General features: G+C 43.8%; 1 protein-coding gene across 1 annotated transcript in view; it reads left to right on the top strand.

Moving 5' to 3' along the window:
* Nucleotides 1-18,633, top strand: part of UNC5D (unc-5 netrin receptor D) — a 1,316,579-nt gene that overhangs the window by 1,161,279 nt on the left and 136,667 nt on the right. Inside the window, exons 12-13 of the mRNA XM_085634460.1 lie at nucleotides 8,123-8,291; nucleotides 15,892-16,119. Of these exons, the coding sequence (XP_085490586.1) occupies nucleotides 8,123-8,291; nucleotides 15,892-16,119 (397 nt within the window). The remainder of the gene's footprint in view (nucleotides 1-8,122; nucleotides 8,292-15,891; nucleotides 16,120-18,633) is intronic.

Below are 18,633 nucleotides of genomic sequence, written 5' to 3'. Positions count from 1 at the left end.
TTTCCCATTGGAGAGGTGTGGCTCACTGGTTAGAGGCGGCAGACCCGTAAGCAGAGAATCGGCCAGGGACCAGTTCAATTCCCGACGCGGCAGGGTCGTGGACCAGGGTCAAAACGGACTCGATAATTCTCGCCTCGGTACCTCCTCTAACCAGGAACACACTCGGCAACTCTGGGCATTAAGCTTGCCTCATCTCTACAACGGCCCCCCACAGACGCCGGGGATGCCTGGTTTCACCTTGGAGATACCCAGTAAGGGACCATCTCACAGGGAAAACCAGGACGGGTTCCCCAGCGGTCTTCAGCGCCAGGATACTCCGACAGGAGTGATAGTGCGCTTTACAAGTACACACACATTACATTACATTGGGCGCAAGGTCAAGACTGATTTGCATTAGGCTGGGTCCAAACGGGAATGGCACGGTGAGCAAAAAACTGTGGATTTAGGCCCAGATCTCTGTACTGGGGTGAATGTATGACATTGTTCTGCATTCTGTCCATCATCTGTTATTTTTGCATTTGTCACCCCGAGTGGGACTGGTATGCCCAGTCGTGGGTCCCGTGCTCGCCATGCCACTGGAGTCAAGCTATTCTGGCTGATGAGGGGTGAAACCCCGAAACCGGTCTTAGGATGCTTGATTCCAGTCCAGGGAGGACCTGGTCTGGAAGTTCAGGCTAGACTGTTCCCATTGGGCATAGGGTCAAGACATGATGTGCATTAGGCTGGGTCCAAACTGGAATGGCATGGTGAGCAAACAAACAATGGATTTAAGCCCAGATCTCTGTACTGGGATGAATGTATGACATTGTTCTGCATTCTCTCCATCATTTGTTCTTTTTGCATTTTGGTCCCCGGCGCACTAGTATAATATGGCCCCAGGTTTTTAGACCTTTACTGTGGGTGAGTCTCACTGACAGAGTCTCCCTCATGGTAATGTCACAGCAATTGGACTGAGCGTATTTACCACCAGTGTCCAACTTTTAATATGAAGACTCTGCAAAGCAGCTAGGGTAGGGGGGCAGGGCTGGATACAAGTGAACCCATGTGCACATGCATATGCACACGTTGGCAGGCCACTCATGAGAGACTACCATTATGTACAGTCTGGTAGCTGCACACAGGTGGCAGTTTTAAACTGCATATTCGAGCTGTCAAAATAACCCCTTTTGACAGGTCTACACCTTACTTTTAAATATTACGAAGTCACCCCTAAGTTGGCCTTATTTCCCATAAGGCAAGATGCATTGTATTTAAACCTAGGGTTTTTAAATGTTAATGTTACATGTGTCCTTACAGAGAAATGTCCTCAAAAGATATTTGCACTGTAGAAAACCTGGCTGCTTCCATATGGAAATATTGAACTACATTGTTCCATTTAATAAATGCTACACTTGGATTTGTAGCTGCAGGAGAAATAATTCAAGGACTCATTTTAATAATTATTCACAATTGGTGAAATCAACATTTGTGTAAGTGTTGAGCAACAGCTACTTTTAAAAAGTTACAAATTTCCTGCCTAAAGCTTGTAAGCGTTCAACTGTCACCTGGCAGCTGGATAGCTCCCCTGTGGTGTGATGTGGTATGCTCCCAAAGACAGGACAAAGGGCTTGGGTGTGGTGAGGTCCTGGCCTTCCCTTGACAGGATTGCTTGGGGGCTGTGCCCAAGGATGAGATCAGAGAGGTCTACCTTATCACAAGGAGATGAACTTGACACCAGGCCTGCCCCATGTCTTTGTCTCTCTAGCCAGCTTGGCTCGGAAACAAGTGGGAAGGGATTTGTTGCAGAACTAGTTATGGAGTGACCACAAGGAGGGTTTTCACATTACCATAGCTAGACCTCTCCATGGGTGCGAGGAGCTCTGAAAAGAGAAGAAAGATTCTGCAAGTTGGGTTGTCCCTGAGATCTGTGCAGGAGGGTAGCGACAGGGTTGGAGGGATGATGTGGAAATGGTGCTTGCCATTTAGAACTTCACACCCACATTTAATAAGCCCCACAGAAGTGAGAAAAGGAGATTGAGAACCTGGATGGCGACAATACTAGAATCATGGACAGCTGGAAGAAAAAAATACGTGATACCCCTGATAGACTAAGGACTATGCCTGCAGCTGTTGCCCATGATTAGATGGGTCTCTCTTGACCAGTAGCAGTGGCTCTATTATGCCTCCTGAGGACCAGTTGTGGGGAAACATGGATTCCACTCCACCGCCAGGGACTTGCAAGATGGTCAGTAGGCTATGGGGCTTGTGGTGAGGGAAGCAGAGGAAAAGGCTGTTGTAGAGACCGAGTGAAACCAGCTCCTCGCAATGCGTGCTCCTGGAAATAGTCCAGGTGGCAAGAGCTTACCACCAGGAGCATAATGAGCCAAAAAATCATTGCAATCAGTCCATCGGGCTCAAGTTATGCATGTGTATGTATTTTGACCTTTGATCTTAAATTTGGACCAAAGTGTTCCGCCACCATTTCCGAAAACAACCTAGAGTGTGTCAGGGCTCAGGGGTCAGCACATTGATATTTCTGTTTTTTGCTAGGGGAAGCAGCTATTCATGCAGCCCTCTTCATCAAATGCTGATGGCCCCCAGAGGGCTCCCATCTTCCCAGGGGCTGCACCACAAAGAAGCCCTGCTGGCTCATCATCTACTTGCGAGCAGGACTCAGGACCCCTAAAAAATGGCATAGGTAGAAAATGGTGGGGACGTTGCGTTACCCTGTGCGAGTGTTCCCTGTGCCCTTGACTTGAGGAGAGCCGAGAGGTCCAGCACACACATCAGCTTGCCTGCAAGTGGGAAAGTGAGCATGCCAGCTCCCATGTTGTCAGTGGATCCTGTGAACTGGGCAGGAAGGTGGCAAGACAATACATGAGTGGGCCTCCCACACTCCCACACTGCCCCAACGTTACTGGAGGCAGCGAGAGAATATAATACTACTAAGAAAAGGCACACAGCGCAACCGCTCATTATTTATTCACTGCTTTGGCCAGGAGTTTTTAGTTCGTTCTCTCCCTTGTGGAATCTCAATGAAGGCCAAGGGCACTACCAATGCATTTTGTGGATGTTGTGGAGAGTGAAGCAGTCGCCCAGGAAGGATTTAAAGGAATTAACCCTATGCCTCCTAGTTCATAGGATGTATGAACTATGGAAATTGCCTAGCTGATTCTTAAGCACTTCTGAAGCCGGAGCTTTTCAGCTTGGGGGTCCAGAGACCCCTAGTGGTTGGTCCTATAGCTGCATTTTATGTGGCCTGCTGAGTGTAAAGAAAGAGTCTGACATTGTATTTGATTTGCAATGCCTTCTTTAAAATGCCTTTTCAACAATAACTATGGATGAACATTGTAACGGTTATATGCATGATGAATGCATGTTAACATTATTATTGATTTCATTGGTGTTTAACCCCTTCCATGTGCGCAGAACTTTCGCGCTGTGTGGGCGTTTCCATTAGTGGACAGGGATTCGGACGGCCGGGGGCCGTCCTGCGCACACGCCCACCGTGACGTGTGATGGCTCGCGGCCATCACGAGCATGGAAGAGGTTAAGGAATAACTATTATTATTGTTCTTATAATATGGGGACCCCTAAACAAAGCCAATTGCCATACCTTATATTTTAATGGTAATTTCGCTTTACTCTTTTGAAGGGAAATTACCAACATTTGCATAATTACTCCAATTCATATATTTAAGAGCATTTTGGTACAAAATTCCTACTACACTAGCATGGGCACAACAAATTTAGCGAGCACAAGCAACTGCTGGTTGCTGCTTTTTGTGCTCTGTTGCATTTAACACTATTTCCTTAGTACAAAATGCATCCTCAAGTCCATTTTGGACACAAGGGTGTATTTAGTGCTTAGAAAATAGTGCTAAATGCTAGGTAACACTCCATACATAATTCTGTGTAACCACTCATAATTTTGCTGTAATTTCACATAATTACGCTACCGCAAATTACGCAAGTAACACCCACCCCTAAATTAAATCCCCTCATATTGTGAATTTGCATCTGGTATAAGTGCAACGGGTATTGTGATGATGTGTTCATGAACTACTAGGGATCAAATGTGATATAAGGGTGTCACCAATGACGTTTCCATCTACCTGCTGTACATATTTGTAAATGAATGCTTCGTATTTTGTGTGTGTGGGTGTGTGTGTGTGTGTGCGTGCGTGAGCTTATATAATAAATGTGCTTCTTTTTCAAAGAAAAAGGAACTGACTGAACAGGGATTTATTGAGTGTTGTTGTTGTGTGCCAGTGGCTAGAGATTACTAGCCTACTCCACCTACCCTGAGCAGTCCTTGAGACTGTTCTGCTTCGCTGTCCAGAGAGAATCAAGTGCTACAGTGGGGTACTTGGTTCCCCACTAAGGAGGCAACTCTAGATCTATTACCTGCACAGGACTGACATCCTGCACAACTAATAACCCATTGTCTTACAATGTCCACAGATGAGTTTGTGTATGTGGCAACATGGAGCAAATGAGATATCATTATGAGCTGAGGGGGCTCGCATAGGTTCTGAAGATGGATTGATCGAAGTTTTCCCCAATGGTAGCTTCAACGAGCAATGAGTATTGCTAAAAATCGAAATAGGACCCGTGCCTTGATAATGCTCTAGTCAATAAAGCAGTACTCCTATATTCTGTTGTGTTTTATTAGTTATGAAGTGTATGCTGTGCTACAATGCATCTTTTGAGGTCAGTGTACATTATTAAACTGCATTAGCCAATGGGGTTTCATTTATTTCCCAATGCACCGGTCAAAGCGGTACAGTGTGCTACAATGCAGCAGTCACTAAATGATATTGTACAGTTCATCAATCAGCTGCTAACCGGATGAAGAGTTGCATGTCATCAGTCACTAGCCCTATAATTTATTACATCCCAACAGTCACTAGCTGTATGATCCACGGCACAGCAGCACCTGTCTATATTTTCTGTTAGTGTCTTGTTCTCAAACTTTATGATGATTTACACTGCACCAGTCTCTGGTTGGGTAATATATTAAACTGCATTTGGCATGTAATTTGTTATATTGTATCCATATTTCACAGGAAGCAATGCAGTATTACCAGGCTTTGGTATCATGCTCTATTGTGTGTAGCGGAGCCAAAGCCGCGAGTAGGTCATGATGATACTCTCCTCCAGCAGCGGTTACATGCAGGTAAGCGCGGTGAGGCGGGGCAGGGGTGGGGGAAGTTGATAGAGGACGGAAAATAAATTATTTGTTTATTTAATTTTTACCATTCCGTTGTCTGTCGGCTTCCCCCCCCCTTCCGCCACGCCCCACTGCGCTTACCTGCACGGACCGCCACTGCTCTCCTTCAATAATGGCAGTAAATAGCATATTACACTCTGCATCTTCCTTTATGAAATATGCTATGGCATTTTTTCATGCATAGTTAAAAAATGGTTTTTTTTTTTACCTGAACCAAGATGCAATAGGTTAAATTGGTGCAATAAAGTAGTATGACATTGGAGATGCCTCCTGATTTCTGGGAGAGTCATTCCCTGTGTAAAGTCAGTTCACCATGTACTCTGCGAGGAAGTACAAGGTGTTTTTCTGATGTGTATTTCATTGTCCAGTTGTCATAAACCGGAAAATGGAATCTGGCCCACTAAGTCAATAAATTAGTCTTTAGAGAAAGAATAAAAACAATACAAAGGCCAGGAAGTTCTCAAGTTGCTAATATGTTGGCTGATTTTTTTCCAGCCAAAACATATTCAAACAATACAAATATCACACTATTATTTACTTAGAAATATCTAATTTTCTGAGGCTCAGAGACAATAAGTCATATACGCAAATTAGTAAGGGTGGTGGTAATACTAAGTAAGACTGTAATATTTTGTTGTGTCATTATTGGTACCTATCTGCAGGCTACATTACTTTTAAAGTACTTGCCCTACTCTTGATAACAATTATTTATTGTGACTTTCTACTGGTAGTTTTTGGAAATGCTACGCCAGAGGTGCCCAATGTTTGTCTAGGAGGATCAGATCAATTTGCCTATTTTCAGGATACCCAATGACAATGTAAATGATTTAGATTTGTAGTGGGCAACTTTAGCTCATGAGGATAGCCTGAAAATCTAGCCTGTGTGAGATCATCTCACAGCAACATTTGACCTCTGATTTAAAGATACAGTGCCAGCACTACTTCTTCATAATATCACTAACTTGTTTAGGACATCCTTGGCCCTTCTTCATTTGGTGGCAGTCCTATACAAGTCCAGCTTAGGGCATTCTATGCAAATGACAGTGAGTGCTTCCTGTCTGCTCTATCAACATATGCATAGATGACAGCACCGCTTGCTTGCATCAGTATGTCCTACAAAAAGGGTGTTGATATCATCAGATATGGACACAAAGGTAATGACCCAGGGGGCTCTGCTTTCCCAGGATCCGCACGGACAAAGAGATCAAAACAGTGAGAAGACTCATTGTCTCTGTCTCGCTCTCCCTAGCCCCTCTTTCTCTGTGTTAACCGCTCGCCCCCTGCTTAACTATGCTTCAGATGCTGCATCTGTCTCTCGTTCTAGCTCACCTAACTCTTCTCTCTCCCTGTATTGCTCATCCCTCTTTACCTCATGCTGAATTTCTCTGTCTACCTCATGCACCCTTACTTTCCTCTGTAATATGTCTTGCCACCTGTTTCATCTGCCCTCTCTTTCTGCCTCACCTTTCTCTACTTACAGTCTCTTTCCACCTCTCTATCTTGGTGCATCTCATCTCTCGCTACCCCACCAATTAACTCATCTCTGTGCTTCACTCTATGTCCCTTCTCTGGGCACCGCTCTCTATGACTGCCTTCTACCGCTCTTTCTCTGCCTCATCTACCTTCATTTCCCATGCCTCACTCGTCTAACCACCACTCTCTCTTTACCTCCCATTCTATTTCTACATCAATCTAAACCTATAGACCTGCCCAGCTATACTCTCCCAAACTCAAGCTCTCTCTCACCTCTCATTTAACTACCACTCTACCCCACCTCACACTACCTTTCTTTAATGACCTCACCATTTGTGTACCTACCTTTAGATCTGCACCACTCTACCCCTTTTCTTTACTTCAGCACTCTCTACCTTAACCCTCTGTCTCTCTCTCTCTCTCTGCACCTCACTGTTCTGTTTACATCTCACCTGCCTGGATGTCTCCATCATCTACTCAGCCTCTCTAGTTCCTCTCCTTTAACTCTGTCTTTCCAGATATACATCACCCATCTCTACCTATCCCTCAGCCCACCCATTTACTTCACCAATCGCCTTCTCACCTCCTATCTTATTTATTTCTCACTGCATCACATCTCACAACCTCGCCCCTCTCTCCCCACCTTTCTCTCACTACCTCACTTCGCAATTTATTTTTCTCCATCTATCATTTCCTCCTCTCTCTCTCTTTTCTCTCTCTATCCCTTTAACTATTTCAACTCACAATCTCTAACTTATCTCGCTCATGCTACTCCTTTCCCTTCCTCACTAGTCTCTCTCTATTTCATCCCTTCTCTCTTTTCCTCAGTAACAACCTCTTATCTCTACATCACGTTTGCCTGTCTTTCTCCTCATTTCTCTATACACCTCATCTCTCTTTCTACCTTCACCTCTTCTCTGCACTCCCACTAGTCTCTTTACTGCACTTGTCATTCCATGAAGGTAAAGCCTCAATTTTATCTGACGTGCATACATCTTATTGTAGTATTATGCGGAAGCCCACTAAACATCCATCAAGCCGCCCTCATGCTATCTTTCATATAATGGGATTAAGAGGCTGGTTGGACGTCGAAATACACACAAAATATTGCTGTTGCAAAACAAATATAAGCTAAAAGCCAGGGCAAACAGAGATTAGTTAATTACTGCTTCTTCAAGATGTCTTATGTGCTATTTAATGAACGAAGGCCGGCTTATGCTTTGAACAGTTTTTTTGTGTACCACTCTTCTGAAAAAGTTTAAATTATAATTCATTGTCTGGCCTCATGATGGCTTGAATTGGCAAAAAATGCGGGGGGAAATTAAGGTTGTCCCGAAAAGGAGCCCCCAAAATAGGTCGTGCCAGGAAGCTCAAAAATCCTTCAAGTGGCAATGAAAATCAGTCTGATGTTGTTTTTATTGTCCTTTCTTTTGACAGCTTACAACCGGAAGGTGCCGAGGTTGTCCTCAGTCCAGAAGTAACATGCGGACCCCCTGATGTGCTATTACACTCCCCTACAGCCTTGACGATACCTCACTGTGCTGAGGTCAGTGCCGAGCATTGGAACATCCGCTTGAAGAAACGGAGCCAGCAGGGGAAATGGGAGGTAAGCGGCTGAGTACTGGGGCTGAAGATTCAAGGCGCATGCGCTGTTACTGCATCTGGCTTTGCCAGGCTGAACATAGCATGTGCTTGGATGTAGTTCTAGCTTTACTGATTATTTAGGATACATGCATGTACTGTTAGCGGAGTCTCTGTGTTCAAGCTGATGATGTGAGGTGCCTTTTCACTTTACTGTCTGAAGGTAACCTTTACATACATGTAATTCTACAAAATTTCGCTCCATTTAACCCCGAAGAGTAGGCGTGCATGTGTGTGCTCCTGTTCTGTTTCTGCCGGTCCGGGCGGAGCACATGGTCATGGCGAGTTGGACCTAAATACATTATGGATCCGGTTAGCCCACACCATCCATCCCTATCTCTGAAGTCTTCCAACAGGTCCTGTTTACTGTACCCAGGCTCCATTTGTCCTGCGTGAAAGGACGCTCTTGTGCATATTGAGGCCCAAACCTTTGGAACTCCCTTCCAGACTCTCTGAGGAACTGCGCCTCTTTTCTTGCCTTTCGCAAGGACCTAAAGACCTGGTTTGTCTGAACACCTCTCTTTGCTCTTTGAATCCTTTCCACCTGCCATGCGCCAGGAAACCCCTTGGGGTAGCCGCCAAGGCTACGCCAAGTGGATAATAATAATAATACTACTAATGCTGACGATGTTAAGTGCATGCGTATGCCTTTCCTCCAGGTCTCTTCTTGCAGATTGAAGACATCGGGTGCATGCTTTTGGTAGTCCACTCGCTCTGTCCATGCTGACGATGTGAAGTGCAAGTGTGGGCGTCTACTCCAGTTGTCTATGTCTAGGCTGAGCATGCGTAGGGCACGAATGAGCGTCCAGCTCTCTTTGTCTGAGGATGGGAAGTGCAAGTGTGGGCGTCTACTTCAGTTGTCTATGTCTAGGCTGAGCATGCGTAGGGCACGAATGAGCATCCAGCTCTCTTTCTCTGAGGATGTGAAGTGCAAGCGTGGGCGTCTACTCCAGTTGTCTATGTCTAGGCTGAGCATGCGTAGGGCACGAATGAGCGTCCAGCTCTCTTTGTCTGAGGATGGGAAGTGCAAGTGTGGGCGTCTACTCCAGTTGTCTATGTCTAGGCTGAGCATGAGTAGGGCACAAATGAGCATCCAGCTCTCTTTGTCTGAGGATGTGAAGTGCAAGCGTGGGCGTCTACTCCAGTTGTCTATGTCTAGGCTGAGCATGCGTAGGGCACGAATGAGCTTCCAGCTCTCTTTGTCTGAGGATGTGAAGTGCAAGCTTGGGCGTCTACTCCAGTTGTCTATGTCTAGGCTGAGCATGCGTAGGGCACGAATGAGCGTCCAGCTCTCTTTGTCTGAGGATGTGAAGTGCAAGCGTGGGCGTCTACTCCAGTTGTCTATGTCTAGGCTGAGCATGCGTAGGGCACAAATGAGCGTCCAGCTCTCTTTGTCTGAGGATGTGAAGTGTACGTGGGTGATATTGTTCAACCTCCATCTGTCCAGGCCGAATTCTGGGGGTTGCGCATCTATACACTGTTAGACCAGCTTTCAGGTCTAGGCTGAAAATGAGATGTGAGCTAAACGTCTACAATTCCTAGGTCCCAGTTGTCGTGTCTAAGCAGTAAACGAGAGGCGTGTGCAGTCACTAACAGTACGATTCCCTTGGATGTGAACAGATGCCTTCACGCATGCAAGTGACAGAAGTGAACACCCTTAAACACCAGCCTTAGGTTTAAGTTGCAAGGATTCACAAACTCTTCATCGTCTTTAGTGCAGACTGTAGATGGAAGCACAGTCCAAAAAAGCTCACTCTTAAATGATGACTCTTTGGCTCTGCAAACAAATGCAGTGACGTTGATTTGGATCCATTCTGCAGTTTAAGGCACTTCGCAAGCATGAACACTGCAGCTCCCTTCCATTCAAGATGAGGCAATGTACTTTAAATGAAAAAAACATACATTGACTGTAGTCTGTGTGCTTATATATGTCATCAAGCTTCAGTCAACCGCACCCAACGATGTGTGCCTCTGAGTCCAGAGATGGATCAGCCTCAGCAACCATTGTGAGGTCTCACAAAGCCCGTCTGGTTCTTTGCTGCAATACTGAGCGCATATTTCCTACCTCATTGACATCTGAGTTCAGCTTCAAGTTATTTGTTCGATCCACTTGGAAACAACACTGAGGCTGGACAGCGTACTTACTCCTGGTTACTAGTAAAAGAGGCAAACCTTTGCACATTCTTAATGCGATTTTGGTATGACAGCGAATATTTGTAGTATATAAGAAAAACCCTAATTATTAGACAGGACATTAATGGTATGTGTAACTCATAAAAGTCAGACAGGTTTGAGGGTTATTTGTCACGGGGAAAGGGATGGCTGCCTCACGATACAGTATTTTTCAATTGTTCATGCTAGGATGGGGCTCAGACCAATGCGTCCACACCAATTCACAGTTGCATGTCACCTCAATGGAAGCACTGTTTCATGACATAGAATGTAAAGAGCATCGGAACCACCAATCCGTGCTACAGAATACAGGCGCAGTTGAAAAGAATGGCAGTGCAATTAGAGTACCTCCAATAAACATATTTAGATGGCCCCTAGGGACCACAACTTCAACCGGGAGTCCGTGTTTTAGGACCATTAGTAAGATCTTATTCAAGAGGGTCAGCAATCTGAATCTGACCAGGTATCCCTTTTGTAGCTGAAGAGAATTCATTGATACTGATGGCCTCAATGGCCTAATTAAGGGAAGATTGGATGGTTCCCCAATAGTCCAGGGAAGCCTACATGCACCCAACAACAATTAGACACAGTACCTAGACTTCCTATCTGGCAAGCTAGTGCCCTGGGTAATTGGCGGTGACTTCAATTGCATTTTGGACATCTCCTTAGACAGGTCCCATCCCACTCTAGGGCATGCCTGTCATCCACAATGCAAAGGTTTTATTGGCATGGCTGAAACATTGATCACTGTCTGACTGATGCTTTGTGAATCAGGAATGCCAATATTAAAGAATACTCCATCTTACCCCACCCCACACACATTACATGTCCCGCTGGATAGAATAGTTTGCACAGTGACATTCGTTTTTTCAATCCTTTACACCGCATATTATGGCAAAACCTTTTCTGACTATAATCCTCTCCAATTGATACTGTCCAAGGGCAGAGTGCCCACTCCCATTCGGACCTGTCGTTTCCAGGCACTGCAGCTGGAAGGCACCCCTGTCAGAGATACACTGATAGAGGTGATTTGTGAATACTTCAGCTTATATGAAAACATGGCCTCCACCCGCTCATTGAATGGGAGGCTTTCAACGTAGTGGTTAAAGGCACCTGTATTAAAAACATAGCCGGTATCTGGCAAGTGATAGACTCTGAGCTACGAAAAACGGAACAATCCATACCCCACGTGGAAGCTGCAACAACATCAAACAAAGGTTCCTGTGAGGTTGTAGCCCAGGCCCACGAACATCATGCAACACTAGTGGAAAGAATAAGGTGCTTAGACTGCTTCTTGTATATGGCACTAACTCACACTGAAGCTGACTAACTAGGCTCGCTCGCCCGTACGCCTCGGGAACCCCATACAATCTATTACTTATAGTAATGGTATTGGAGTGAATATCCAGAATGAGATTAATTTCCCCTTTTACACCTATTATGCTCAGAGTTATGAAATCACTCCACACACATGGCTTGAGTGCTTCCTGGAAGAAATAAATATATACTCTGAGTGCCAGAGTACCTTAAAAACCCACAAGAGACCTTCAATTCACAGCAGAAGAATCAGGACACCATCTGATTAGTCCCCAGGAGCTGCAACCCTGAGCTAGGCAGCCTACCAATGGGTATTTATACTGCATACACAACTAGTTCTCTTTTCCCTAAATTAAAAAGCCTTTATGAGCCTGCCAGGCATCTGGGAGCTTTCTTGATGTCTACTGGGAAGTGCTGGCCATTCCCATTCTAAAACATGGACACTCTTCAGGGGTGTTGTCTTCCAACAAGTCAATATCATACTATCTTCAGAGTACAAAATTCTCAACTGTATTGTAGCAGATCAACTAATATCCCTCATGCCAGACCTAAACTGGATTAAACTGAGTTTATCCCTAGGCACAATACATCTCTAAACATTAGGGGATTTTCTTCTTTATTAAAGAAGACATCACTCCCCTGGCCTCAGCATGTTTCTCCTTAGACCTCGAACAGGTATTCGATGCAATAAGCTAGGAATATATGAATCAGATGCTGCAAGGCTTCAGCTTTGAACCAGAACCTGTGAGATGGATTCAGCTTCTAAATTTCAATCCTACATCCAGGGTAAGGTCAGGTAATTACATCTGATTCCTTCTCAGTGACAATAGATATGAGGCAGGATTGCCCCTTATCCCCTCTGTTGTATGTTTTGGCCCTAAAAATCCCTGGAGATTATCTCAGAGCTCAGGGTCAGGACTAGGATATCACAGAAAGGAAACACATGCATCTCATCGCCCCGTAAGCTGATGACATTTTTTTATATGTCTGACACGTTACTGAATACATTGATGCTCCGGTGCTTATTACTCCAGAGTTTGGAGCCATCTCTGGCATTAATTATACCAAGTCATTGTTGTCCACAATGCCCAAGATCCAACCAGAATATGCAATATACCTGGATACCAGACCTCCACCATAGGATCCTAATACATTTAAATAGCTGTGTATACAACTCTACCATGAGCAAAAAGCCCTTTTGGAGGGAAATGTAGGCTAGGCCATTAGGTCTCTAGGTTCACAAGTCCTTTTCTGGAACATTTCCCCACTTTCGGTGGTAGTTCGCATCTCATTGTTCAAAATGACAATATTCCCCTGGCTCCTTCACATCTTTACTAACCTTCCAATCCTCATTCATCTCCGAATATCTCAAAAACTGGAATGACTTTTAATTGAATTAATTTGGGGAAAGGGTAGGCACAGAGTAGAACTGCATAAATTGAGACTGCCACAGTCCGGTGCCTGACTTTTCCAAGTATTATCTTGTGACTCCGCTCCAGTGGGTGGCTTATTGGCGAGCTGGACATCATCTTGATGAAACTGAGCTTCCAAGTCCGCAACTACACAAGGGCCTTGCTCCCGGATGCACCAAATCTAGCCCCAAAGTCACTGCTCTTCACTGCTGTTCACAACTGCCTAAAGTGTAGTTTCCCTCACAATGCACAAGTACAACCTTACTTTCCAACATTGGGCTTAGAGGGATCCCGATAGGGGATGGTATCCTTAAACCAAGGTAAATTATAGCAAGAGGAGAAGGCTGTCATTAGCACAATTGCAGATATATTCTCAGAAGGAACTCTTCTAAGCTTTGAACACCTATGCACTCAAACCAGTTTGTCTGGTGGCAGATTCTTACTATACAGCACTAGTGAAAGGACGATAGTTATGCACCGGTGCTCCAGGGATCTCGAACCAGGCACCAATATACTTCTACATACAGTGCAAACTGTAGGCCAGGGCAGGTACTTAATCATGTGGTTATACAGGTCCTGCCTAGCAGATCGTACTAAACCCCAAAGCACCTTAAAAACTCCAGGGTGGGAGCATTATGATAGGTATTTAATAATCCCCAATAGCAGTAGGCACTGAAATACAATCACGAAGTGTCTAGAAAGTGCTTGATTTAAAAGCATCCAATTCTATATCATACATAGAGCATATCTGACCACTCATATACTGCTTTCAATATTTACTGGAGTGGCTGACACCCTGGTTCTGCCATCGTACCTCTCCGGCAGACCTGTTTCACATGTTTTGTGAATACCCCACACTATGATGATTTTGGAGGGTTGTATTACTTAACAATGAGTAGGCTACTAAGAAGACGGATGCTTCCATGGCTACACTTTGCTTTTTGGGTCTCTTTCCTAGGCCAAAGACTACCACCAGGTTTATGGATCTTGCATTAAAACTGGACAAGCGTGAAATTGTGACACGTTTGACGTCCCCCTCCTCACCCAATTAAACACTGGAGAGAAGAGTTCATCTGGTGGTCCGATGCAAATGGTTTAGCTTTGTATTGGAAGAGAAAAGAGGTCTGCTCAAACAGCCCCTAGCAGAATACTGAGGTACCATAGTGTATTAATTTACAGCACACTCCTAAAGAAGACAAAAGACCTCCTTAATCTTAAATACCTCAAGGCACATGCACCTAACGCTCTATGGAATGCATTCACGACCAGTCACACCCAGAATACATTGGTCGCTTTGGCTACTATCCCATGTCGTGTAACCCTATGTAACGCTATGTAACTATCTATAAACCCACAGGCAGCCACCGATGAAGCTCTCCCTCTCTGCATTGAAATTCCCACCTCCCGGCAGAGGGGTAGATTTCTATTCACAGTCAAGCTATCAACATGATTTCTGATACTACAATTGATACTTTATAATGGCTAGTATTTACATAATTAATTTGAATTTATTTTGTGCCAATGTCCACCTTATATTTGCTTTCTTTAAAAACCTTTCATGAAATGATTTTAAAATATCAGACAGGTACATTCTTGAAAAGTATTGGACATAACGAAACCGCTGATGAAGGGGCTTTTGAAGGACTCGATCTCTGAGATGAAGTTTGAGCAATCCACCTCACATCCCATTCCAATGCAAAAACTCTATACATCAACATTAAAGGTGACCTCTCGCTGCTCGGAAAATTACTTCATATCCCACCAAAAAGGACTTCAGAACCATTGTCCAAGCCCTGGTCTTCTCCCGTCTGCATAAAGGCAGTTTCCTACTCCGGGGTCTCAGATATCTACCTGACTCCATTTAAATATGATCTGCATGTTCTGCATGACATAAAATACCTAAAGAGAAGTAATAAGAAAACAAATAAGAATACAACACCCAACTCATGAAGGAAGTTTACTGTTTGCCCCAACAAGATTGCACCATTTTCAGAAGGCTGTTATTTAAAAAGTAACAACCAAAATATCACCTTAATTTTCTGAAAAGCAATCACAATTCATGAAGACAGGTCGTCAGCACATTGGAACTCAACCAATGGAAGTAAAGATTATTAAATAAGCCTTCTCAAGTTACTCACTTCAGAACAAACCCCACCACCTGTTAAGCCTACACATTTACAGATCCATTTTAGATAGAATGTGAAAACAAATCTCTTCAACTAGCCCCTCATCCACCATTAACAAAGAAATACTTTCTCCTTCTTCCCATTGTATACAATCCTGAACCATTCCTTCCCCACTGTTTAGATGGTTCTCCATTACTTGCCAAGCAGGATTTGGTGTTAGAAGTCCCTACATTCACACTGAGGCACACAACTTTGATGGTCAACGACGGGTGAACGAAGAAACTGTAAAGTTACTTTTAGCTGGTTTTCAGTCATTGGGGAAATGGATTCTATTACACATAATGTGTCTGCTTAACTTGTACACATATTTTACAGCACCGCTTGCATTAATTTATTTTATCATGATATAGTACCATATGTAATTGTTAGGGCTATGGGAGATTATTTAGCAAGTTGTGCCAACTAAATTGGTCCTGGAGGCTTTCAACATGTGGCTAACATGTCATTTCAGATAAGTTTTGTATCTTTGTGTTTTCAGGAAGTTATGTCACTTGAAGATGAAACAACTTCCTGTTACTGCCTGCTGGACCCGTATGCCTGTCATATCCTCCTCGACAGCCTGGGCACCTATGCATTGGTAGGGGAGCCACTGACGGACTGTGCAGTAAAGCATCTCAAGTTGGCCGTATTCGGCTGCATGTCCTGTAACTCGTTGGACTACAGTGTGAGAGTCTACTGTGTGGACAATACACCATACGCCTTTCAGGTTAGTGTTTCGGAAAATACATTTTTTTCTATTGTCTTTTTGATGGTTTTGTCCTCTCCCCTTAGGTTCTGTTGAAAGTATATTCACTTTGACAGATTTGGGGTAAGTTTTGGGTGTCCCTGGCACCTGTAGATGGGAGCAGCATACGGAATGGAAAAAGGAAATTATAGAAAAGTTACAATTCAGGGGATGGAATCACAGCTTTGTCCTTAAGCCAAAGGACCTTTGTACATTTTGCAAAAGTTTTGTATCTCTGACCTAGAACCTCAGCAACTTGTCTAAATATTAATGTAGTACCAATATCCTTCGACTGCTTGTGGTTGAAATGGAGTTTATCAACAAAGACTATTTCACATTAAGGTGGACAAACTCAACCAGCAAAGTGTGATTGTTATCTTGCAAAAAATAAATAAAATATATATATATTCACTGAAAAAACCATAGGTTTCACACATGTTATAGTTAGGAATTAGCATTTAAAAAACCTTGCAAATTCACTGAAAAAACCATAGGTTTCACACATGTTATAGTTAGCTGGACATTTCCCCCGTAAAAAACCAATGAAATTCCCCCGCTATAGTTAGTAAAGGGAACTATAACTCACGTGACCGCAATCCACTGCTGATGACGTCAGATATTACATCAGTGTATTTATTCACTTATTTACCCATTTTTATTTCCTTTAACCTTTAGCTATACATATTTAATAAATATTTATTTTACGGAAAGACACATATGTCATCAGTGATGTAATATCTGACGTCATCAGCAGTGGATTGCGGTCGCGTGAGTTATAGTTCCCTTTACTAATTATAACGGGGGAATTTCATTGGTTTTTTACGAGGGAAATGTCCAGCTAACTATAACATGTGTGAAACCTATGGTTTTTTAAGTGAATTTGCAAGGTTTTTTAAATGCTAATTCCTAACTATAACATGTGTGAAACCTATGGTTTTTTCAGTGAATTTGTACGGTTTTTTAAATGCTAAGTTATGTATTTTTTTTTTTTTTTTAAGGTTTTTCACCGTGCGCGTACCGTGCGTGCACGGTGCGCTTCGCGCACCGTGCGCCCACGTTACGCCATTCGCGTAATTTTCCCGTTTCTACCGTGCGCGCACGGTAAGCGCACTCCGCGATTTTTTGTAAAAATCTTAAAAACATTTATGGCCCTTGGGGGTCCTTTGGGGACCCCCTGACAATGGCTAGGGGGGTCAGGAACTGTCCACCCTGCCCCCTTTTCATGTTCTCCACCTTTATTTTTCACCTCCCTCGGACTGCGAGAGACAAAATGGCGGCCGACACTTCCTGGTTTCGACCGATTCGAATGTTTACTAAGATCTAACAACCAATCAGAATTGCGCTCGCGCACGGCAGGGTGCGCTTACCGTACGCGCACGGTGCGCGCCTATAGATATATATATGCTTTTAAATGCTATTTTCTCATAAAATACTGAACAGATTTACACCAGACCTGCAAAAGGCACATCCCTGACCTGAGGACTACCTCTCTGCCAAATTTCAAGGTTTTCTGTTCAGCCGTTCGGGCTGTAGCGCGGACTAAAGGTCCTATGGGAAAATGCATGGGGAAAACGCGTTTTGGGACCCCCCCTTTTTCTCAGCCCCCGCTTGACGAATACACCCGAGCCTTTCAGGGAAGGAGCGGAGCGGAGCGCCCCACCTATTTTGAAAATTTCGCGAGGATTCGTCAATCGACGCAAAAGTTATTCCAAATAGAATGTTGCGGATTTCCTATGGAAACACGGTCCTAACTATAACTATCTACTGGCGACCGCCAGTAGATTATATATATATATATATATATATATATATATGTATATATATATATATATATATATGTATATATATTTATAATTCACTGAAAAAACCATAGGTTTCACACATGTTATAGTTAGCTGGACTTTTCACTCGTAAAAAAACATTGAAATTCCCCCGTTATAGTTAGTTCAGCTAACTATAACTCGCGCGACCGCAATCCACTGCTGATGACGTCACATATTACATCACTGTATTCACTAAGATACTGTTAATAAGTCAGTTATGCAATTAATTTTACAAAAAAAAACATCCATTTAGACACTTATTTACCCATTTATTCTTCCATTAACCTTTAGATATACATATATAAAAAATATTTATTTTCAGAAAGACACATATTCACTGGATGATGTCAGTGATGTCGTGAGGGATGTCATTTGAGATGTCATGAGTGATGTCATGAGTGATGTCACTGACCATGTCATGAGTGATGTAATATGTGACGTCATCAGCAGTGTATTGCGGTCGTGCGAGTTATAGTTAGCTGAACTAGGAGAGGTGTGGCTCACTGGTTAGAGGTGGCAGATCCGTAAGCAGAGAATCGGCCAGGGACCAGGGTTCAATTCCCGACGCGGCAGGGTCATGGACCAGGGTCAAAACGGACTCGATAATTCTCGCCTCGGTACCTACTCTAACCAGGAACACACTCGGCAACTCTGGGCATTAAGCTTGCCTCAT

The sequence above is a fragment of the Triturus cristatus genome, chromosome 11, assembly GCF_964204655.1.
Source record: "Triturus cristatus chromosome 11, aTriCri1.1, whole genome shotgun sequence".
Lineage (NCBI taxonomy): Eukaryota > Metazoa > Chordata > Amphibia > Caudata > Salamandridae > Triturus > Triturus cristatus.
The sequence above is the reverse complement of the archived record's forward strand: the minus strand, read 5'-3'. Positions and strand labels throughout refer to the sequence as shown.